This window comes from Anabrus simplex, chromosome 1, assembly GCF_040414725.1.
Source record: "Anabrus simplex isolate iqAnaSimp1 chromosome 1, ASM4041472v1, whole genome shotgun sequence".
NCBI lineage: Eukaryota > Metazoa > Arthropoda > Insecta > Orthoptera > Tettigoniidae > Anabrus > Anabrus simplex.
In genome coordinates this window covers 610,427,314-610,452,021 of record NC_090265.1, presented here as the reverse complement: position 1 = coordinate 610,452,021, position 24,708 = coordinate 610,427,314, and the positions used below count along the sequence as shown (strand labels likewise).

At 37.7% G+C, this 24,708-nt stretch overlaps 1 protein-coding gene across 1 annotated transcript in view; it reads left to right on the top strand.

The window, feature by feature from the left end:
* Positions 1-24,708, top strand: part of LOC136857202 (legumain) — a 137,972-nt gene that overhangs the window by 50,299 nt on the left and 62,965 nt on the right. The window contains exons 5-7 of the mRNA XM_067135665.2: positions 4,676-4,761; positions 12,385-12,523; positions 18,460-18,529. Of these exons, the coding sequence (XP_066991766.2) occupies positions 4,676-4,761; positions 12,385-12,523; positions 18,460-18,529 (295 nt within the window). The remainder of the gene's footprint in view (positions 1-4,675; positions 4,762-12,384; positions 12,524-18,459; positions 18,530-24,708) is intronic.

Here is a 24,708-nt window from a genome sequence, read left to right as displayed (position 1 = left end):
CATAAGGACTATTATTAACGTGTGAGTGCTTATGATAAGATGAACTCTGTATGTTAGTAATAAAAACCATAGGTATGGTAACTTTTCCAAAATTTATAAATTCACTAGCTGATGTACCCATGCTTCGCTACGGGATTCTCAGAAAGACTGTCTTTGTTGCTTTACTAGCTGGTCAACTTAAGCCATTACAAAAACGTCAGTAGAAATGTAGTGATTAAAACTAATGTTATCATGTAAAATACTTGATCAAATGAAAAACCGCACATTTTCTCACTTTTAATGAACAGTACTACAGTGCCGATCTAACAGTCCAAAGTTCCAGTGCTGGAATAAGTCACAGACAGCCGTGAACACTCCTCTGCCATTATTCCGTTAAATATGCATGCTACTAATTCCAATCAGTGCCTCAGAGTAGGGATTGAATAGCTCGAATGCTATGACGAACCGGTTTGTTACATGCCAGTAATATCAGAAAATGTATGAACCAGAGGAATAGCATGCTAAAGAAGAAAGTTATCTAACTCCCCAGCCACTTCACGCCTACATTCAGGCAGGCTGTTACACTCGGTACAACCGGGTGAGTTGGCCGTGCGGTTAGGGGCATGCAGCTGTGATCTTGCATCCGGGAGGTAGTGGGTTCGAACCCCACTGTCAACAGCCCTGAAGTTGGTTTTCTGTGGTCTCCCATTTTCACACCAGGCAAAAGCTGGGGCTGTACTGTAATTAAGGCCAGGGCCGCTTCCTTCCCACTCCTAGCCATTCCTGTCCCGTCGTCGCCATAAGACCTACCAGTATCTGTGTCAGTGCAACGCAAAGCAAAAAATTACTCTATACAGCAGTAATCCCATCTATTCGAGGTGAGTGGCAACAGACGACACAAAGCACATCACAACAAACAGTGGTCAATGTAATGTTATTTTTGATCAATGTTATGTGGCCTTCACATTTATTTTTCTTTCGACTCTGTGATATTAAGGCATCTTACAAAATTATTTATAGCGTAGATTCCTTATTCCCCGACTTTACATACCGATTTTCATTAAATTATGTTTATCCATTTTCTCGTGACTCGGCACTGATATGGACTTAGCAACAAAAGTCCAAATTCATGAATATCTCTGTTATCATCGCTGGTACGGTAAAAATGTATAAGATATAAATGATTGGAAATTTAATACTTATGTGGTATTTTTAAAAGTAATAAACTTCATTGTTAGGTTCCGTATTGAGTTGAGACTATGCTTAAAGTAAATACAAAATTTTAATATTCCACCTACTCAATACTAAAAAATCATGTGATGTTTTTACAAAAACATTACAATGACATTAAAAGGTACTAGTTTCGGTCCACTGTGGACCATCATCAGCCTAGCCAAATTACAACAGTAAAAGACATAGTGATAAAAATGGTATGGAGAATGAGAGGATCTAAAAGGATGGGATGGTGGTGGAATGACAGATAAAAGTGAAAAAACCGTATTTGCGAATAATGATAAAAGTAACAGAAGTGTTCACAATGACAAGTAAAATCTTGTGAAGTCACAGTAAAAACTCTTGATGAGATAGTCAGGTTGGCAGTTGCTCCTCTGTTGCACGATTGACATATATAACTACGTATATGCTTCTAGAAAGTTGTAGGTGTAAGTTCCACTTTTGCGTAGAGGGAAGAATTGTCCAATGAGACTAGCACCAGATTAAAATTGACAAAGTTGAACCTGTTCTATGGTGGAATTACAGGCTTTCTGTGTTGAACAGAAGTCTCAGATCAAGGGGTCCCGATTGATCTGAGACTTCTGTGCAACACAGAAAGCCTTTAATTCCACCATAGAACAGGTTCAACTTTGTCAATTTTAATCTGGTGCTAGTCTCATTGGACAATTCTTCCCTCTACGCAAAAGTGGAACTTACACCTACAACTTTCTAGAAGCATATACGTAGTTATATATGTCAATCGTGCAACAGAGGAGCAACTGCCAACCTGACTATCTCATCAAGAGTTTTTACTGTGACTTCACAAGATTTTACTTGTCATTGTGAACACTTCTGTTACTTTTATCATTATTCGCAAATACGGTTTTTTCACTTTTATCTGTCATTCCACCACCATCCCATCCTTTTAGATCCTCTCATTCTCCATACCATTTTTATCACTATGTCTTTTACTGTTGTAATTTGGCTAGGCTGATGATGGTCCACAGTGGACCGAAACTAGTACCTTTTAATGTCATTGTAATGTTTTTGTAAAAACATCACATGATTTTTTAGTATTGAGTAGGTGGAATATTAAAATTTTGTATTTACTTTAAGCATTATGTGGTATTTGTCGATAGGACCACTAATAACGCATATATTTGAGAAGTAAATTTCAGGTCTTCCTCTAAACTACCATTTCACTCAGCGTGAATAAAATTATTTATGACCTAGATGGTAGCGACTTATTCCCCGACTTCGCATACCAATTTTCATTAAGGTAGGACCACTAATAACATAAAAATTTGAGAATTTAAGTTTAGGCCTTCCCCTAAACTACCATTTCTCTCAGCACTGATAAGATTATTTATGACGTAGATTGTAGCGACTTATTCCCTGACTTTGCATACTGATTTTCATTAAGATAGACCCACTAATAACATAAATATTCGAGAATTAAATTGTAGGCCTTCCCCTAAACTACCATTTCTCTCAGCTTGAGTAAGATTATTTATGGCCTAGATTGTAGCGTTATATTCCCGGAATTTACATATCAGTTTTCATTAAATTCTCTTCAGCCGCTTTCTCGTGATGCGTGTACATACATACATACAGACAGACAGAAATTACGGAAAATTAAAAAATGCATTTCCTTGTTGCTATGGACACAACTGATGCAGAAATACTATCCTTTTAAAATTCTGAGTGATGTACAGACAAAACTCTTATTTTATATATAAATTCATTATTAACAAACTTTTTGTTGTATGGGGCGAGCCCTACAAGGCTTGTCGTTCTTCCTGCATGCCGCATATTAAAAAAAAAAAAAGTCACTGTCACATGGTTTCCGTACACCTGTAAAAATCCTATCAACTTTGATGAATGGATCAGACTGAAGAACAGATAGGTAAACACACTTAGGGACCCTATCCCGTTACAGTAAATGTGTTGAAATTGCTCACCCCCAGCTTGTAGACAAGCATTGTTGTATTTAATGATATTCTGGTTCACCCTCTCCAATTCAGCCTCACGAATCTCCAAATTTTTGTGTGAATTGCATTAAAAAAAATCTACAGCACATGAAAATATGCTATTCGACACTTAATTCAGAGGCCATGAAATGCACTAAACTGATCAATTGCTGTTGTATAAGAAGCAGTCATGCTGTACGGAACCTTATCATAGACTACTTGAAACCATGTCATAACAATGGGCAAGCAGTATAGGTTAGGCGACTATTGCATCATTCTCTCGCCCAAACATGGCACAGGGAATAACTATCAACTCAACTGAGACTGCACTGTATATTCGGTGGTGCCTAGGTTATATGTATTTTCCAAACAGAGATTTCTCTTTTGCTGTAAGTCATGTGGGTAAGTTGTGATTGAATAGTAGGAGTCTGATATAAGAAGATGGAACTTTACTTTTACTTCTTGTTATTATACTTGGCAGTAAGGGTGCTGGAATTGTGTTGTTATTCTGAGTGCATATTTTGAGACATATTTAAATTATTATGTTTCATAACTACAGATGTGTGTGTTTCTTGTAGTTTCACATAATACTGATGATTTATAACATCATTTAACCTGAGTAAGTCAATTGAAATTGATATCAAGGTAATAATGTTGGGGAAAGGTTATCTTTATGTTAAATACGAAGATATCACTATCAGAGGCATTTGTAGCACAAACAAGCCTTTGGGACCCCACCTTTGAACTTATCTTGACATGCTTATACAGTGACTTGTGCCAGGCTGAGAGGATCAGACGGTTGAGGCGCTGGCCTTCTGATCCCAACTTGCAGGTTCAATCCTGGCTCAGTCCAGTGGTATCTGTCAGCAGCCCTGAAGATGGTTTTTATCGTGGTTTCCCGTTTTCACACCAGGCAGATGCTGGGGCTGTACCTTAATTAAGGCCATGGTTGCTTCCTTCCCACTCCTAGACCTTTCCTGTCCCATCGTCGCTGTAAGACCTATCTATGTCGGTGCAACGTAAAGCCAATAGCAAAAAAAAACCCTCTCAGTAACTTAATGTGTTATGTTGTTCTTTTTCTGGAACATCCGTTATGATGCAAGCTTATTATTTGGCCAATTTAGTGAACTTCCATTCTGTAATAAATTATCTCGATTATGTCAACCATTCTGTAATAAATTATCTCGATTATGTCAACTGCAGAGGTGACTGAGGAAAGCATCATGCAGGAAAATGTTCAAAAATCAATGGAAAGAATTAATTTGTTTTTATTCATCTTGATAATGCTTTGAAAACACTCAGACTAGCAATGGAAAATCATACTTACAACTTATAAAGTGAACCATTCTGACTGATTGAAACTGGGATACCATATTTTGCAACAGAAATTTCAGTGAAAAATTACTAAACTGGAATCATCCTGGAAATACGTGATTATCACCCCACATATTTTGCTTTAAACTCATTTTCTGTTTTAGCTAAATAAGTACTATAATTAACATATTATTTTCCAGGATGTAAATTCCACTAATTTTCTTAAAATTCTCACTGGTGATGAAGATGGTATGAGTGGTATTGGATCTGGACGAGTTTTGAAGAGGTGAGTTTTAATTTTTCTGAAAATTTACTTGTCTAGATAGTGATACCTTGCTGGTTATGGATCATATTCATTAACTTGCCAATTCTTTTTCTTCTTTTCCTACCGCTTTTTCCACATCTGTGGGGTCGCAGGTGCGAACTGGGTTGCACATGTGGATTTGGCCCTGTTTTACGGGTGGATGCCCTTCCTGATGCCAACCCTATATGGAGGGATGTAATCACTATTGTGTGTTTTTGTGGTGGTTGGTAGTGTGTTGTGTGAATATGAAGAAGAGAATGTTGGGATGGACACAAACACCCAGTCCCTGAGCCTAAGGAATTAATCACAAGGGATTAAAATCCCCGACCCAGCCGGGAATCGAACCCAGGACCCTCTGAACCGAAGGCCAGTGCGCTGCCCATTCAGCCAGCGAGTCAGACATCCATTAACTTGCCAAAATACTGCCATATATATAGTATTTACTCGTGTATTAGACCCCACTTGGCTTTTTGAGATGAAGAAAATGAAAAAATAAATCTCGCATATAAGACCCCCCCCCCAATGTAATTTGTCAGAGAAGAACAACAATTCCACTTCGAAGCGGGTACAAGCCTTATGCAGCTCTGATGACATCACACACATTTGTGAATAGTTTCGTCCGTACGACCCATGCAATGAAAACACGCATCTAAGTCATGCAGTACATCTGTGTTTCGTAGTTAAGAAATGTCCGCCTCCGTAGCGTAGGCCTGCTGCAGCTCTGATGACGTCACACAAATAGGTGAAGAGTTTTGTGTCCGACCCGCACATTGGAAGCACGCATCAGTCATGTATATATGTCTGTGCTTTTGTAATTAAGAATGTCCGCCAGCGTAATGGTTAGCACAATTAGCTGCCATTCTCGGGAGCCTGAGTTCGATTCCCGGTACCGTATTGCCAGAGGTTTATGAACGGCAGGAAGATTGATTTACCGAGCTTGATAGCTGCAGTCACTTAAGTGCGGCCAGTATTCGGAAGATAGTGGGTTCGAACCTCACTGTCGGCAGCCCTGAAGATGGTTTTCTGTGGTTTCCCATTTTCACACCAGGTATATGTTGGGGCTGTACCTTAATTAAGGCCATGGGCGCTTCCTTGCCCACTCCTAGCCTTTTCCTGTCTCATTGTCGCCATTATTGCTACCTTGATTGAAGTTAGTCTTTCTGAAAAGGACATGACTGTTTCTTCTTTCTGTTTCTTGGCGGGCGGTTTTGTAGCCGAACTTGATGGCCTTTTGGGTGTTGTCGGGAGGGATAGCCTCTCGCCGATCCCTGTTCCTTGGCTTCTTCTCCGTTCAAGTTCTAGCCGCTATTTTGGCTTCCTTCCTCACTCTCTTCCTTTCCTTGTAATATGCACTGTTGCAAGGTGGTCTGTCGATATGAAATCTGTTGATTTTCGATGCAGAAATCTTCAATTCTGTCTCTACGGATGTTCCTGGTTTGCTTGTGGTAGTAGTCTGCTCTACTTGAGCTTCTGTTGCCATTTCTTGTTTTGAATCAGCGACAGCCTGTCCAATTGGGACATTTTTTCATCTTGGGCTTGCTCCCGGATCTGCTCTATTGGAGCTTCCTTGGCTTCCCTTGATGTCGAAATTTTGAAATTGGTTCTTTATAAGCATCCATATTTCAATCTCTCATAGAGTTTTTGCCCCTTCTAGGGTCCTGAGCGTCGTTCTCACCATCTGTGGGGTGGCATACAGCCAGATATTGTTCTCCCGCAACTCAGGGTCTCCGTAGCAGAGACCACGCCTCTCAGTCACCCATCCAGCGGTCCACCCCTGGCCTGAACCTAGCCAGATTTGTTCCCCCTTCAGTAGGCCTACTCACGTGGTCTCCCCTTGGCATTATCTTATTTATTTATATATTTCATACCACGAACAGAGATGTTTCTCCAATTACAGGCGGCTTAGTCACTATGCATTAATTATTAAAAATAACAAATGTCAGAAAGAACTTAATATCTAAAAATAAAAATATACAACATTATTAACAAGTAAAGTAGCAAACGGAATTTACAGCACATTAATACTTTTCAAGTTTGAAGTGGACTTATGACCTAATATACTTAATATCTAAAAATGAATTAAAAAGTATACTTTTTCAGGTTCAAAGTGGACTTATGACCTAAAATACTTAATATCTAAAAATGAATAAAAAAGTAGAAGTACAGAAACATAAAATAAATTAAGAATTAGTATCTACAAAGGAAATAACTCCAATCTTAAACTGGCACCAGTTAAAGCAACTGACATATAAAAGAAAATCATGGAAAGTAAGGGATGAAATATATGTGTTTGGTAAGAGATGAGTTGTGGCAATCAGTATGAACAGCACATTAAATCTTAAGTACAAATAAACATTAGTAATGACAATTTGTTTGAAGTTTTCCGTACATTTTGTTTATCTATATTTAAATTATATAAATTTAAATAAAATAAAACACCAAAATGAAACACAAATTAACCAAGAAATAAGTATAAATATAGTACATATTACACCTATAGGGTAAACCTTCAGAGATATTGAACTGAACTCAAAGTGCCCAGCATAGTGCGACCATTACTTTAACTGTGTGCCTTCTTAAGTAATTTTACATAATAATTGTATCTAACAGCAAAGTCTAGATCAAGATCAGGAAATTTATGAACTGTGACGTTATAAGTAGTGCACATTCTGAACAGTGGTGAGCTTCTATAAAATACTGTTTTAGAAATCGGAGGAAACAAGAGATGTCTGTGTCTTAAACTTCCTTTCCGGGAATTGAACGAGAATTGTTGTAGAAAGTAACTGTTATCTACCACATTATTGATAACTCTATGGAGGTATTTTTGATCATTTAGTATAGTCTGTTTAATAATGAAGTGAAGTTAAATTCTTTCAGGAGATCTTTATAGTGAATTATGCCCCTAGGGACAAACCTGTTATATTTTTTAAATTAAAGATAATATAAGAAATGTTTTTGAACTTTCTCCACATGGTTTTGATAAGATTTATAAAGGGGAGACCAAATTACCGATGCGTACTCAAGTTTGGACCTCACAAGTGTGTTGAACAAAAGTGTGAGGGCTTGGATATTATTCAGGTCTCTGGTGTGTTGGATTAAGAAGCCCAGTTTTTTGTAGGCATCGTTAATTGTGTCATAAATGTGTGGGTTAAAGGACTAATTGTTTGTGATGCGTACTCCTAGATCATTAATTGAATTAACCTGCGTCAGTAATTCATTGTTAATAGAGTACACGTGTTCTTTAGGGAATTTTCCGTGTGTAATTTTCATGAAGCAACATTTCTTTATATTGAAATATAAATTATTTTCTATACTCCATTCGTATAATTGATTTAAGTCGCTTTGTAGTTTGTCGATGTCTCCCATCACATTTTATTTCTTTGTAAAGCTTTACATCATCTGCATATAAAAGGCAGTTTGAAAACTTAACCTTAGATGGGAGATCGTTGACATAAAGGTTAAACAGAAACGGACCCAGTTTGAACCCTGTGGAACACCAGAATAGACAGAAAAAATATCGGAATTACAATTGTGATATGCTACATACTGTTTTCTGTCTCTATGATAGGATGAAATCAGTGATAGCATTGGTGAAGTCATTCAATATTCAGAGAGTTTTTTCAGTAAAATATCATGATCAGTTTTGTCAAAGGCTTTCGAAAAGTCCAAGTAAATTACATCAACATTTCCCTGCCTATGTAGAACATTAAAAGAATACTGTGCAAAATTAACAAGATTGCTTATTGTTGATCTACCAGGCATAAAGCCATGCTGATATTCACTTATAGTCGCCTTTACACGAACAAAAATACGACAATATAAAATTTGTTCTAGGATTTTGCACGGAGCGCATAAAACATAATATACAGAGAGGTCAGTAATTCTCAGTCATCTTATTGTCCCCAGATTTATAGATTGAACAAACTCTCGATATTTTCCAGGCTTTGGGAAATGTCTGCTTCTTAAGTATCAAATTATACAGTCTCAGAAGGGGAATGAGTAACATTTCGGAACATGCTTTTAGGATGTAGGGAGGTATCCCATCAGGGCCACATGATTTTTTGGACTTCAGTTTCATAATAGCTGCTTTGTATTCACTTGTGGTTATAAATTCTACTCCTAGGGAATCGTTTACCAGTAATTGTGGTGTTTCCGGAATAGCGTAAGAAGGTGGAGAAGAAGAGTATACAGATTTAAAGAACGTTGCAAAACCATTGGAAATACATTGACTATTATCTAACATAATATTATTAAGTTTCATACTCTGTAAGGGTGGATCTTTTTGAGTTCGCTTATTTTTAATAAAATTCCAGAATTATTTAGTATCTTTTGTGATGTTTTGAATTTCAGAGATATAACGATTATACGTTTTGTTGATTAAGGTTTTAACATATATCTTAAGTTGTTTATATACATGTTTACTGTGATCAGAAATTTTTTGTTGTCTTCTATGCAATTCTTTCAACTTAATATTATGGATTATTTCCGAATTAAACCAAACCGGGTATTTAGTTCTTGGAAAAAATGCTCTTTTGGGGACCATGGCTTCAAATACAGAATTTACTTTCACGTAAAAATGTTCTACTGCTTAATCTACATCTTCAATTTTTTCCAACTCAGACCAGTCCGTTTCTCGAAACGTTATATATACCAAGAAAATTTACTTTCTAAAAATCATGCTATAGTACGAATTTGCTTTATTTGATCACGTTCACCTCTTGGTTCTAAAAGAATTGTTAGTGCAGGGTGGTGTGGATCTTCTGGGACTAATGGATATTGCTTTCTGCTCACAGTTACATCACTTACATTAGTTAAAATGAGATCAAGAGTTCTATCATTAACATTCAAAACATCATTGAGAGATTTCAATTGATACAGAGACATAAAATTAGCTAGGGACTTGTATGCAATTCCACCATTTAACATATCATAATCTGAACTAACTATTAATGGAAGGTTAGAATTGCCTACAAGTACGATATCCTGGCTTTGAAGTTTTTCATTAGTTTCAAATAACTTATAAAATGTTAAGTATGTTTCTAGATCACTGGCAAGTGGAAAGTATACAGATACAAGGTAGGTATCATGACTGAGTTCACAGCCATTACTTTCCCCCTAGGTTGGGATCGCCCCTTTTCCAACCCGCGGCTTGTCCAGGCTACGTAGAGCCAAGCAATGTATTGGTTCCAGCACCCTGCAGTGAGCCTTCACCTCAATCACCAGCCCCACTTCACCTGAACCACCGTATCACCCATGTGGAGCAACCATGGATGCCTCTCTAGCATGTCTGGGCGAAGCCTCCACTTCCAAGCCTTGACTTGGGCTAGTAACAATCACAATGCCTCGAGACGTTTTTTGGCAATACCTGTTTTTGGTCCACGAGAGGGTATTATATTTCCAGACAAGTCCGGAGGGCCCCCCTATCCGCCACCTGGGACGTGCCCGATAGGGGAACAGGCATAAGATAAGGTCTGGCCGACCAAAAACATCAACAAGTCCAGTGTCCAGTGCTGCTGGGTTTTACTAGGTCACCTCAAAAATCTGTGAATCAGGGTGCACGTGAAAGCGGGGTAAGTCGATCAACCACACAAATCCTGAAGACTGCAAAGTGGAAAGCGTACATTCCAAGATTGCTGCACGCTGTGAACGAGGACGACCCGGATCTAAGGATGGAGTGCTGCAAATCGTTTGAAGCCATGCTTCATGAGGATGAACGGTTTGCAGGGATGATTATCTGGTCTGATGAGGTGCATTTCAAACTGTACGGTACTGTAAACTGCCACAACTGTGTGTACTGGGCTCCTGAAAATCCTCACGTTCACATGGACAAACCTGTTAATCTACCTGGTGTTAATGTGTAGTGTGGTCTATCATCGCGGTTTGATTGGTCCATTCTTCGAAGGTGCCGTAACTGGTGAGCTGTTTCTTCATAGCTGCAAACATCAATTTTACCTGCCATCTGAAAGTTGTTTGGAAATGAAAGATTTTACCTACATGAACATGGCGCTCCGCCTCACTACCACAGAGATGTCAGAACCTACCGGGACGATGGATAGGTCAAAGAGGAGCTGTTGAATACCAACCAAGGTCTCCAGACCTTACACCTCTTGACTTCTAGCTGACCTTGAAAAATGAAGTTTATCAACAGAAGCCAGGTACACTGAACGAGCTACAAGGAACCATCAAGGCGTCTCGTGTGGCTAATGTCAGCAGTTCAGCATCGTCGAAATTGTTTGGGTGTTAATGGGGGTCACTTTGAACACATAAAGTAACCTTCCCCCTGTGCAAGAATTGTAATGGTGTGTCATTTTGTTCCATTAATATTGGCTATCAGAGAGTATGTACATTTTTCTCGACCCCTCCGTTTGAAGTTATGATCTTAGTAAGATTTCAGAATGACCATCTTTATCCTTGTAATTGATGCACTTTGCCCCCCCGCCGCCCAAATTTTTGTATAAAATCTAGGGCAAGTCTTTTGTCCAAGGAAAAATCTATAACAAAAACATTAGACTTATTAAAACATGGATCATCTTGAATGTGTATCAATAGTATCAGTAGTGATGTTGCAAACCATTAGTTACTGCAAATGAGTCTACAATCCATTCATCAATAGCTAGTATCAGTGGTTATAACTTACGTAATGAAACCGAGATAGCATACAGCGTACTATAACTTAAATTTGGAAACAAAGTACAGCAATAATCATTTATAACATAACATTACCAGTATGTTATTGCTATTATTATGGAAAAATTTGCTGTGTAACTTCAATATTTTACTAATTTCCATCTGTTGTAAAAACACTGTTCATCAACACAACTAGCTACTGCAGGCATTCTAACAACAATAGGTTATTAGCTGTGAGTGCATTTTGTACACTTCAGAAAGGAACAATCACAATTAGAGTTTTCATGTGTTGTTAAAAACTTGCACCTAAATATGACTACTCTTCCTTTCATTTCTCATCATTGCCAGTAAATACTTCATACACAATAAAAATACTGCACACATTACTACACCTTTGTTGTGGAAATAATTGCTATCCTTTACAGAAAATTTATTGCGTGGGTAGCTCAACTTGTCTGCAGCTGTTATCTTCATTCAGATGTTTTATTGCATACGACAATCCATCTGATTTTATGATTTTAAATATTACTAAGACAATTTTTGTTGAAAATGAAATATACCCAGTAATTAAGGAATTTTCTTGTTCCAGTATTTTAAGAAGGTTTGGGTGCATCCATTATGGTAGAAAAGAATGAATTGCCTCAAACAATCTCTCCGTGTACAACACCTAGGTAACAGACTATCCGCAGTCCACTTTTATGCCCTCTAAAAACAACCTGAATTTTTAAAATGCTCAAAATTTAAGTACACATGATCATATAGATTGTCACCTTGAAGATATCAGGAGAAAGCTTGTTCCAAACAAATGTCATCCTTTCCCAGTACAATCAAATGCTACCGAATCTGCTAGTAGCACTGAAAATGTGCCCATAATACAATACGTGCTATAATTTTTAATTCAGCTGTTTAACTCTATTCTGTAGGATTAATTTACATTGTACCTTTTCAGCACATTTCTTACGTCTATATTCTTTGCAGTGGTCCCAATGATCATGTATTTGTGAACTTCGTGGATCATGGTGCCCCTGGTCTCGTTGCTTTTCCAAATGATGAATTGTACGCTAATGATCTTGAAGCAGCTCTGCAGAAGATGGTTAATAACAGTCAGTTTGCCAAGGTATGTTAGTTCATTTTGTTAGAAATAATGCCTTATTAGTTTGAAGAAATTATTATGTACTTGCAGTGATGAATTATGTTAATTTTCCTTTCGAATGGCCAAACTGAGTGGCACAGATGGTAGAGCACTAGCTTTCTAGGCAGAAGTGTACAGTTTCAATGTTTTTAAATATGCCTGGTTCATGCAGTTAAATTTACTGGCATGTTAAAGAATTCCAGAGGGAGAAACATTCTGGTACCTCAACATCCTCATGGCCTGTATTGAGGTGTTTTTAATGCCTATAGCTCTCTGGGGTTTGTAATCATGGAAAAGTTGTTTTATTTCAATCCTCCTCTTTAGGTGTTTTTGGACTGATAATCATGCTGCTGTTTAGCTCCTTAAAATTAAGAATCACCACCACCATCACTAGATGTCTTTGTCTTCTGTAGTAAGAATGGCATGACTTTCAAATTTTAAATCCATATATTTTATTGTACTCTTCAGTTAAATGAAAATTGCTGGGAATGTAGTCAGATTAGGAATAGAAATGAAGAGTGGCTTTACACCACAAGGATGCAATAGATGATGATGTTGAGTGATGATTATTGCTTTAAAAGTAAGTGCAACTAGATAACCATCCCCTCTTAATGTGAAGCCATAGAGGAAGGGTGCCAAACTCTTGAAGAATGAGTGTATAATAAAAGAAAAGAAGGGATCGCAGTGGATGCAAAAATGAAAGACAACCTATATCTTCAGATTGATAACAGTATGTCTTGACTAAGATGGTGGGATAGAAAAGATGAAAGTACTGAGCCTGGGAAAATAATACCAGACTCAGCCGGGGAGCCCCCTGTCTTTACCTCACTTATCGCTTCACGAATTTTTGCTATTACCGCTTAGTACGATCACATTATTCCTAGCCCTGAAAATGTTATTTGTCATCCCTTGTGAAAGAAACATGATTTCCAACTTTGGTAAGAGCTGTTTCCACAGTTGTGCGATTATGGAAAAAGGCCTTAAATTCCTGAACTTCACAGGATAAGTTGCACCATCGGGGAGCAAGCCGTTAGCCTCAGGAATGTTCAGGTTTGCTTTCCGGTTAGCAACGAGATTGCTGAATAACACATTGAGCCTTTTTGTGTTTATATTTCGCATTCATTCACATTTTATAAATTTATTTTGTGTTGGGTAGTACAGTGAAGTGTAGCGAATATTTGTCACGTGATACAGTAGCCTATGTCTCGATTAGGAACATATTAACGTACCTATCACGAATTTTTGCTATATTATTTTTAACTCCTTTTAAGTGTAACACCCTTGTAACAACTGTCCACCCAACCACCGTCGCACACTACCTCCTCCTCCTCCTCCTCCTCCTCCCCCCCCCCCCCCCAACCCATACGTCCTTTACTAACATTAGTTTTTAAAGTCAGCAAAGATTTAACTATGTGATTGCTTTATGCTGTTTTATTTAAGGTTTTGTGTATGCAACTGATGATGTCCAAGTCCTGTTATTCTTAATGATTTTATAAATTGCCAAAGGCAAAATAAAAGAAAGGTATCGATTAGCTGGAAATATTTTCTTATATTAATTAGTAGAGCCCGGAAGTTAGGCAAAATGCCTTTTTTTATCTGACTGGATATATTGAAGAATCAGATAGATAAATATGTTTTCGTGCATTTAGAAAGTGTAGAGACAATTTTTATTTTGCCGTTTTTGCCTATTTTGGCTTCCGTTGCCTATTTTAAGGTTTAAAGCCATTTTTTGCCTTTTTTGATCATTATGCAATTTTTTCTGCGATTTACACATTTTAAAAAGCACAATGAATTTCCGTACATTGATGACAAAAAAGGTTGCACAAATTAAATTACATATTGCAGTCACAAATATCTATGTAGAATATTGTTCCATGTAAATCGTTTATTTGTTTTCAGGCATTCGAAAGCTTATTTTCTCAACCCATTCATTTAACCTTTGTAAATAGCAGAACCTTTATTAGTGAAAGGAATGCACAAGCATAATGAATACCAGGAATGAGAGAGGATGAGGGAAGTACGTCTCTTCTCCTTCCTCACACCCCTTTTGCTGTGACAATGCGTAATTACCCAGTATTCCCGATTTCGAAATGATAAGATAATGCAGAGGAAGGGGGGGAAATCACTTCTGTCTAACATAAAAGAAGCTGTTAGTCTACTGTTGAACTTGTAAAAGGCAACTCGGGTGTTCGCGCTGACTTATTTATCATGCCAAAATTTTCATCGTTGCATGGTAAATTACATGGCTGTGTTCGCGAATTCGGTTCGGATACACTTTCTACTGATGGACCTATACTCTTTTGCAAAATCTGTGAAAAATCTATTAATCATGAAAAAAAGTACTTTATAACTCAACAATTCGCAACAACGAAACATAAGTCTAGGTTAAATATTGTTGGCCCTAAGATCAATTTAATATCAACAGCAGTTACAACATCCAGCAGGCAATCTCAGTTTTCCCTGGATATATGTAAAGCTTTCTTATACTCCGGTATTCCATTCTGGAAACTGGAAAATCAATCCCTCAGGATGTTGCTGCAGAAGTACACTAAAGAAGAAGTTCTGTCAGAATCCACATTAAGAAAAACGTATTTGAATATCTCCTTTGAAGAGACCCTGCAGAGGATTCAAAGCAGACTTGCAGAAAAGAAGATTTGGATCTCCATTGATGAAACTATGGATGCAATGGGACGTTACATGGCCAACGTTATCATTGGAACTATGAAAGCAAAGCAAACTGACCTATCATCAGTATTTCTTTTGATGACAGAAGAGATGGAGAGAGCAAATGGTTCCACAGTGTCACAGTAGTTCACATATTCATTAATGTTACTCTGGCCGGATGGAATACTACTTTTTGTCACAGATGCGGCACCTTACATGAAAAAAGCAGCTACAGCCTTGACAGTTCTCTATCCTAAAATGCTGCGCCTCACATGTCTAGCCCATGGACTGCACAGAATTGCTGAAGAGATAAGAAGTTTGTATCCTCACGTGGATAAGTTAGTTTTGAATACCAAGAAAATCTTCCTAGAATCACCCTCCCGAATCCGGGTTTTCAAGGACATGGCACCAGAGCTCCCTTTACCTCCACAGCCAGTTCTCACCAGATGGGGATCCTGGATCTCAGCAGTCATATATTACAGCAACAATTTGGACAAGGTAGGTGAGGTACTTCATGCCGTATCAGTAGACGAAGTTGCTTCAGTTCACGAGGTAAAAAAATTTGTTGGACCGTGAAGAGCTCAGCAATGATCTTGCAGTGATCTGGCATTTGTAACAGCACATTATAGTGTTACCAGAAGCAATCTTGAAGTTGGAGAAAAGAGATGATTTGCTGGTATCATCTGTGGTGATCTCCGAAGATGCAGTAAATCAGCTGCTGCAAGTACCAGGAGAAAAAGGAACCAGGTTAGTGAAAAGTGTATACGTGTTCTGAGTGCTAATGTGGACATTGAAAAATGAAGAACATTCGTGATGTTCTGAAAGGTGAAAATTCTGTTTTAACTGGCATGTGTCCTTCCGAAATAGCTTGTTTCAAATTTGCGCCAATCACTTCAGTGGAAGTAGAACGTTCCTTTTCCATGATGAAAAACATTCTTTCTGACAAGCGTCTGTCTATGACAGTTGATACTTTGAAAAAGCACCTTGTTGTTGCTTGTATCCAAGGAAAGTAAGAGTAAGTACACTAATTATGTGATACATTAATAATAAAGAAATGAATGAGTATTAAAAATACATATTTTCATTAATAATGAGTGAGATTCCTCTTTGCTTTCACTCCTAACAAAATGCCTATTTTCAGTATTTCAAGTGCCTTTTTGCCTGCCTATTTTAACCAAAAATAAGTGCCTAACTTGCCAGGCTCTATTGATTAGATTACTGCTTAGTACAAGTATGATCACATTTTTGCTAGCCCATGAAAATTTTGTCATCCCTTGTGAAAGAAAAGTGATTTACTGAACTTGGTAGCTGCAGTCGCTTACGTGCAGCCAGTATCCAATATTTGGGAGATGTGGGTTCGAACTCCCTTGTCAGCAGCCCTGAAGATGGTTTCTGTGGTTTCCCATTTTCACACCAGACAGATGCTGGGGCTGTACCTTAATTGAGGCCACGGCCACTTCCTTCCCACTCCTAGTCCTTTCCTCTCCCATCATCGCTGTAAGACCTGTACCCGTGGATACAAAATGCCCTCATGTCAGAAAAAAATCATGTCTAGTGTTTCAATATCCCTGTTGAATAGGTTTTATTCGTATATTCAGTAGTGTAATAACTGTGTTAGTGCAATGTAAAAAGTGATATCGTTTTCACTGTACCCACGGAAAGTGATTTCCAACTTGGGTAATAGCTGTCGTCACAGTTGCGTGATTACGGGAAAAGGCCTTGAATTCCTGAACTTCACAGGATAAGCTGCACCATCGTGTAGCCAGCTGTTAGCCTCAGGAATATTCAGTTTTGTTTGCCGGTTAGCAGCTAGATTGCTGAAAAACACAGTGAGCCTATTTATGCTTGTATTTCACATTCCATTCAAAAGTTAAAAATTTATTTTGTGTTGAATGGTACAGTGAAGTGTAGCTAATATTTGTCGCATGGTATGGTAGCCTATATCTGGATTAAGAACATAATCATGTGGAACTAACTAGCCTGGTTCATATTAATTTGTCTAGTTATGGATATGGAAAGAAGTTGTGAAATTCGTTAATAATGAAGACAGCATTAAAATCTGTCAGAAAGTGGTCTGCGTCTGCATCGTAAAGTGTACAGAGGTCGCAAATATTGAACTCGCACCTTTGTGCTTTGACTCGATCACTCGAGTTGGTCGAAGTTTATTCAAAATGGCGGCCGGTCATTCGTCCCGGTCGCACATGGCCAAGTGAAATCTCCAGTTCATTGTCTAAGATTGTGACCGGAAAAAAATGTTTAATAACCCATTGCTCAGAAATAAAAGGCTTCTGCTAACATTTGTCTTAGAAAGAGTGTGATCTGCAGTAATATTTTGATATTTTTATTGGCCCCCATGCACATGTTTTTATATTTGTTGTTTGGTGTTTTTCACATCTTTCAGTGCACTTGTTATTTTATAAGCTTCAGCGGAAAAGGTTTTTATAGTTTTTTCTCTCTCGTGTTTTTCACACCTTTTAATACTTTCCTCTCATCTTTAGAAATGGTAGATATAGTTTTCACTGTACCCACAGATACACAACGTAAAATGCCCTCATGGAAAATTCTAAATTCCCTCCATGGCAATTTAGAATTTTCCATTCGGAATTGCTAGGCGGGCAATGATTCCATTGTGGAGATTTATCTCTCGTATGCAGTTATCAGACTGTGCCTCTTATAAGGGCTTCTGATAAGTTCACCCGCATACACCCCAGCGTCAGTGGGTAGGGTCTGACACATCCCACTCTGATGAGTCTAGTGTCAGACTTAAGATGAAACGCTGGTTAATAGAGCAAAACGCCTGAAAAGCCTTACATCTGACATGTTTTTGACATAAATGCCCTCATATCGGAAAAATTCATATCTAGTGTTTCCATATCCCTGTTGGATAGGTTTTATTCGTATATTCAGTAGTACATTTCCTTGCTTAATGCGTTCTTTGTTGTTGTCCCCTGTAGAAATGCCTTAGCAAGGTTTTACTGTTTACATGTTTCTTGAGATATCTTTTTTTTTTTTCTTCCGATATTTGCCTTAAAAATTACAATAGAATGGTAAAAATGTTAATTTAATATGTTCTTCCGACTTCTGTTTAGGAAAAATACAGAGATGGATGTGTTTTTCTTCAATTAACATGACATTATCATGGAGTTGAATTCTCTTTATATTCTGGGCAGTTAAGACATTAATCAGGATACATGTACAGGATGTGATGGTTTTATGATGTATTGATTGGTTTTGTTAATTTTTTGGTCTCTTTTCAGTTGGTACTATTCGTGGAGGCATGCGAGTCAGGTTCCATGTTTGAAAATATTCTTCCTGACTATGAGAACAGTAAGTTTTTTCCCTTCCTATTTAGGCGTAATTTAAGAGTGACGCACTGTAGGTGGAGTAAAGGAATCTTGTAGTGTGAAAAAATATAAATACATGAATAAATAAATAAATCGTCTGTTTTCTTGGTTAGCACATCATAAATTACATCTATTAAGAGTACAGTTTTCGTTTTTCAAGGGAGAGGGGGAAAATTACGATGGACGCGGGAAAACAATAAATGCAGGTGACAAAAAAATTGGGGGAAAAGCAAAATAATAAAATACGGATATTCTATTTGGGCATTTTTCATCATGTAAATAATAAAAATAATAATAATGACGTGCAGCCCCCAAAGTCGGGTGCAGGTCTTTTGAGTTGTTGCATGATAGGCGAACTATGCACGAATGAAAATGCGGCCCTACCAAATATGAAGAGCTGTACTACCTCGGGATGAGGAAGCAAGTTTACTTTAGTTGAGAAATATTCGCGGTTGTTGCTATTTATACAGCAGGCGAGATCATTAACAAAGTGGTCGTTTAATATCTCGTAACTCGGGCCAATATAGGTATATATTTGGAGAGAAGTAAGTTTAAAATGTGATAAAAGCTATCCAATTATAACGATTGTTTTACTCGCCAACGTACCTAACAAATAATAATAATAATAATTTTATGTCCCCACGTACTTTAAACGATTTTCGGAGACGCCAAACAAAACATACTAGGGTATGGGTTAATAAAAAAAGAGACAACGAAGTGTGAAATTAAACATTATTATGATAATAAAACACATTACCACCACACCTGTATATATCCATAAATGCGGTATATTTTTCTGTTATTTTTTTCCCGTCGAACTTTTGGCACTATCAGGGCGATAATATACCTAACATAAACAATGTGGTCTGTCATATCTCATGATGGACAGCTGTTTACACAAATCCTGATGTGATAAATGTAGAGAACAAGCATAAGGGTCTGTGTTTCAACAGCTGCAGTTATCAAAAGAATGTTTCCAGTTGCTATGTATTACATTCGGAAGTACAACTCGTAACATACGCTAGTTATCAGCTGATGGTTTGGCATGCCTTCTACAGCTCAGCTTTATTCGGAAGGAGTGGCTTCTGCTACACATACACCAACTGGAAATATCAGAGACCATCTGGGAATAGATTTACACTGTTTACACGTACAATTTATAGCTCTTTATAACCTAGAAGTCATGTGTTCGCTGCACAAAATTTTAGGTTATTGGATATTGGACTCCCCTTTACTATTTTTGGCTGTAAAAGTGGGGAAAAAACGGGGTCTAATACGCGAGTAAATATGGTAGTTACCCACCAAAAACCATAATGATAATTAGTGGGATGTAAAACCAGTAACGAGTTCCCTGCAATCCAGATATTATTCAGTTTATTTGAACTAATTTTTATAACTTTTGATACTGTACTATTTTGCATATTTGTGATTTCTTCTTATGCTACAGTAGTTTTACATACAATTTAGTGTTATATCCTTTCGTCCAATATATTTTGCTTCTATTAAATTTTTTGTTTTATTTTCCCATTAAACCCTAGCAATTACGTGCGATGTGGAAATATCATCAGTAAATTGTTCCTTGCTGGTTCTCTTCAGTGATACTGTATTTGTGGCATAAGTCCTTACTAAGCTGCAGGTAAGTCTGCACCACTCCGCATGTACAGCAGAACCTCGATTATACGTTCCCGGAAGCTACGGTTTCCCGTATTATTTGTTCAAATTACATGGTCCTGCGAGCATCCTAATTACATCACGTTGTAAAAATCCTGCATTATCCGTTCCTCGAATAAACGTTGTCCTGTATCAACTGTCCAGAAATTTCAGTCCCATCAACGCTAAATCCTCGATCACGTGATTTTCAAGAAACTATATCTCACAAAAGGATGGCTTTGGCTTACTTACGGATCTTGGTGTTAACGTCCCATCATTGCAGTACCGTAATTTGGGGAAGTACTATAATGGAAAAGCGATCGGCGGCATACTTGCATAAGGGACCATCTTAGCATCGGATTTGGATGGTATTGTTTAGAGAATCAAAATCATAAAGCAGAGTATGTCCACAACAATTGGAAGGAGACAGAGTGCATTTCGACAGCTCTACTTGAAGACGGAATGAGTTTCGTCAAATGTTCGTATTTGCAAAAAGTCTGCATTGTGTACAGGGTTAGATGTTTTTTAAATATTATTTTCGAGTGTATTGAGAAACAGGTTTTCGGCACTTCCCTCAGGGCTATGTATAGTCACTGAGCTTTCAGGCAGGAATCGAAACTGCTCCTTCTTAAGTACCGGTAACACAGATTTAGTATTTTAATATTATCGTATACGATTATGTTATCGAGACCAGAACAGATGTTGCACCCTAGATACATAAAGCCATAGGAGGTTTTGAAATTGCCTATTACTGTTTTGGTCCTAATATAAGACTGGGAATTTCACGTTTTTATGTTTAAATGTTATAAAAACCGCAGTCGTTTTATCTGCGCACGTTACATTTAAAAACTTTGTATCATTTCGCGCTCGTACTGACTTGTACAGTGAGCGCGCTTTCCAGATGAGCTCAAGGTCGCGAATAACCGTAATTTCAGAAGATTTGATGATATATTTTTTTCTTTCCACTTTGATTTTGATTAGTGACGGACAGAATTGAATATAACGCATTCGAGAACTTGAGAATTGATACTTACGTTCAAAACCATATTCTTGAGTTCAACATAACCTTTAAAAGTTGATGTAGGCCTAATTTACGCGGTACAAAATTTCCATAAACTGACTATGAACAGTATACCGGTGACCAAATTATGATGGAAGATTTAAAAAAAAAGGATTTCGCCATCATGTTGGACGCTTTTGTATCCAATGTGCTTTATTTTATTAGATCAAAGAATTAAAAACTACTTGTGGTCAGTTGTTGTTTGGCTTGGTGTTATTAGGTTTTTCAAACAGTTTGACTGATGAAAGTCGCTGAACTCTAAGAAATTTTCAGAGGAAACTGACAAAGTTTCCCCGGTAAAACTGAATGTAAAAATTCAATGTTTTTAAGTCGCATAATGGTAATTAATGTTTGAAGCCGGCCCCGCGGCCGAACTTGACTGCCTCTCATCCGGAGGGCCCGGGTTCGATTCCTGGCCAGGTCAGGCCTTTTTTTCACTCGATATGAGGGCTGGTTCCAGGTTCACTCATTCCACTGTTACCTTTATTTGAAGCGCTATTTAATGGTTTCTGAAACATAGGTTCTTTAGTCACAATAAAGCTAATAAACTTAAAATGACGAATTCCAGGAATCTGGTATTTATAAGCTAACTTGTGCTCAATGTAAAAAAACTTAGGTGGGACAATCTGGAAGGAACTTCGTAATTAGATATCAAGAACAGGTCAATGCTGAAAAATACAAAAGATTCTTTGCCATGGGATCCCATATAAAGAGTCCAACCACAAATTCACCAATATCAGACAGGACCTTCAAATTATCTGTATGATTAATAAAGGAAATCTAATGAACAACCTTGAAAACATCCACATCGTTCTTGATAAATTAGAAAACGGTGAAGAGAATCTTAACGAAAACAACGAGCAAAAAAGAAAAACCCATCTTATACGAGAACATTAGTAAATACTTGGAATGGGTAGACATAAAACAGACAAGACGGACAAGAGATATAATCAAATACGACATCGCAGAAGCACAGCCCAATCTTCCTTCTCCCTCACATGATATTTTAGATGACGGCAAAACTCTACTTCCGTTCTCTCCAGAGCTTTGCATGAACTGTCAGACTGTGTCACATCGTTACTTCACCAGGCCGCGCTCAAAGACAAACCCTCTTAGACAGCGCAGAATAAACATCTTTTCCAAACAAGAACGAGAGGCAAGATGTCCTGTTCTGATGACCTCCATTTTTTAACAAAGGAGTCTCCAAAGAACTTTTATTATTTGTGCTTATTGTCCTAATGTTTTTTCTTCTCAATTCTTTCTTTATACAGCTGAAGAGGACCACTAAGTGGTCGAAACATGTCCTGTAAGTGCTAATTTATATTCAATTTTGCTTGAGGCAATAATAAAGTATCGATTAGGAGGTTATTTTACTAACTTCTGGATTCGACGGCGATGCCGGAGTTGATTAGTAATACCCACCAACTGGTGTTCCATAAAGCAAAATCAAAATGAAAGAGAACATGTTTTCCTAATAAATGCGTAAATAACGTGGTCGATAGCAGTTGTTAAATTGTTAGAAATAAAGGCTAAAGTAAATGTTCACATAATTTTAATACTGGAATTAAGTATGAATGCGATACACCTCAAGATATGGCAGGGCTCATCATTGATTTCAGAGGTTCAATTATATTTTCTTGCATCTGGTTAAATTTCGGTAAGGCTATTCCCATGTGAATTTATAGCGAGGAGATTATCATTTCTCTATATGCACTTGAAATATGTTTTCATGATACATATACGGTTAGGTTAGGTAATGCCATTTGAATAAGAAGACTGAAGCGTTTGCCACAAAATGTGACCTTTAGTATTGCTTTTCTCTGTGTACACTTGCGAGCTCTCTCTTCCACATTCGAAGGCGATGTTGGAGATAATTAGTAATACCCATGAACTGCTGTTCTGTAAAGAAAATCAGAAATGAAAGAGGAGAATATGTTTTCGTAATAAATACGTAAATAACGTGGTCGATTACTGTTGTTAACTCGTTGGAAATAAAGGCTAAGTAAACGATTACATAATTTTAATACTATCCACTGAAATTAAGTATGAATGCGATACTCCTCAAGATATGGCAGAGCACATCACTGATTTCAGAGGTTAGTTTATATTTTCTAGCCTTTGGTTAAATTTCGGGAAGGCTATTCCCGTGTAAATTTATATCAAGACAGTTATCATTTCTCTACTGGCGCTTGAAATATGTTTTCATCATACATATAGTACGGTTAATTTAGATTAGGCGTTGCTGTTAAAATAAGAACACTGAAACATTTGCCACAAAATGCGATCGAACATCTTCTGTACGTTATAGCTTTCTCACTGTACTTTTGCAAGCTCTCTTGTTGACATTCGAAGGTGATATTGGAGTCGACTAGTAATACCCTTCGACTGCTGTTCACCGTAAAGCAAAATCGAAATGAAAGTGGAGAACATGTTTTCGCAATAAATGCGTAAATAATGTGGTCGATAGCAGTTGTTACATCGTTAGAAATAAAGGCTAAAGTAAATGATCACATACTTTTAATACTGAAATTAAGTACGAATGAGGTACACCTCAGGATATGACAGAGCGCATCTTTGATTTTAGAGGTTTGATTATATTTTCTTGCATCTGGTAACATTTCAGTAAGGTGATTCCCATATAAATTTATAGCGAGAAGGTTATCATTTCTCTTTAGGTGACGCCGTTTGCATAAGAAAATGCCATCAAACATCTTCTGTACGTTATATTTTTCTTGCTGTGTACATTTGCAAGCTCTCTTGTTGACATTAGAAGGTGATGTTGGAGTTCGGTATAGTTTTCTCTGTGTGTACACTTGTGTGCTCTCTCGTTGACATTCGAAGGCGATGTCTGAGTCAGTAATACCCGTCGAAATGAAAGAGGATAACACGTTTCCATGATAAATGCGTAGATAATATGACTGATAGCAGGTGTTAACTCATTTGAAATAAGGGCTGAAGTAAATGATCACTCAGTTTTAATGTTATACAACATGTGTCTGAAAAGTTCAGTGAATGGTCGCCTAGGTTGTACACCTTGCTAGTTCGGACGATGCGCTCGCGCATACGCATTGCAAGGCATGACACCAAGTGCCCCCTATCAGTCAACTCAACACAGTTAAACGGAGTTGAACGCTGCAACACATCGCACGGAGTCAGTGTGAGGACTCGTGTCATTGCACAATGGAGTGCAAAACTGAGCAACGCATTAACATGAAGTTTTGCTTCCACCTAGGCAAAATGGCAACAGAAACACATGCAATGTTAGTGCAAATTTACCACTCTCAAGCAGTGAGTTAAAAGTGCATTTTGACTGGTTTAAACGCTTTCGAGATGGAAAGGAAGGTGTTGAGGACGAGGCACGTTCGGGTCGAGCAACCACAAGCATATCTCCAGACAACATCGAACGAGTGCAACAGATGCTTGTGAATGATCAGCGACTGTCCTTATGAATG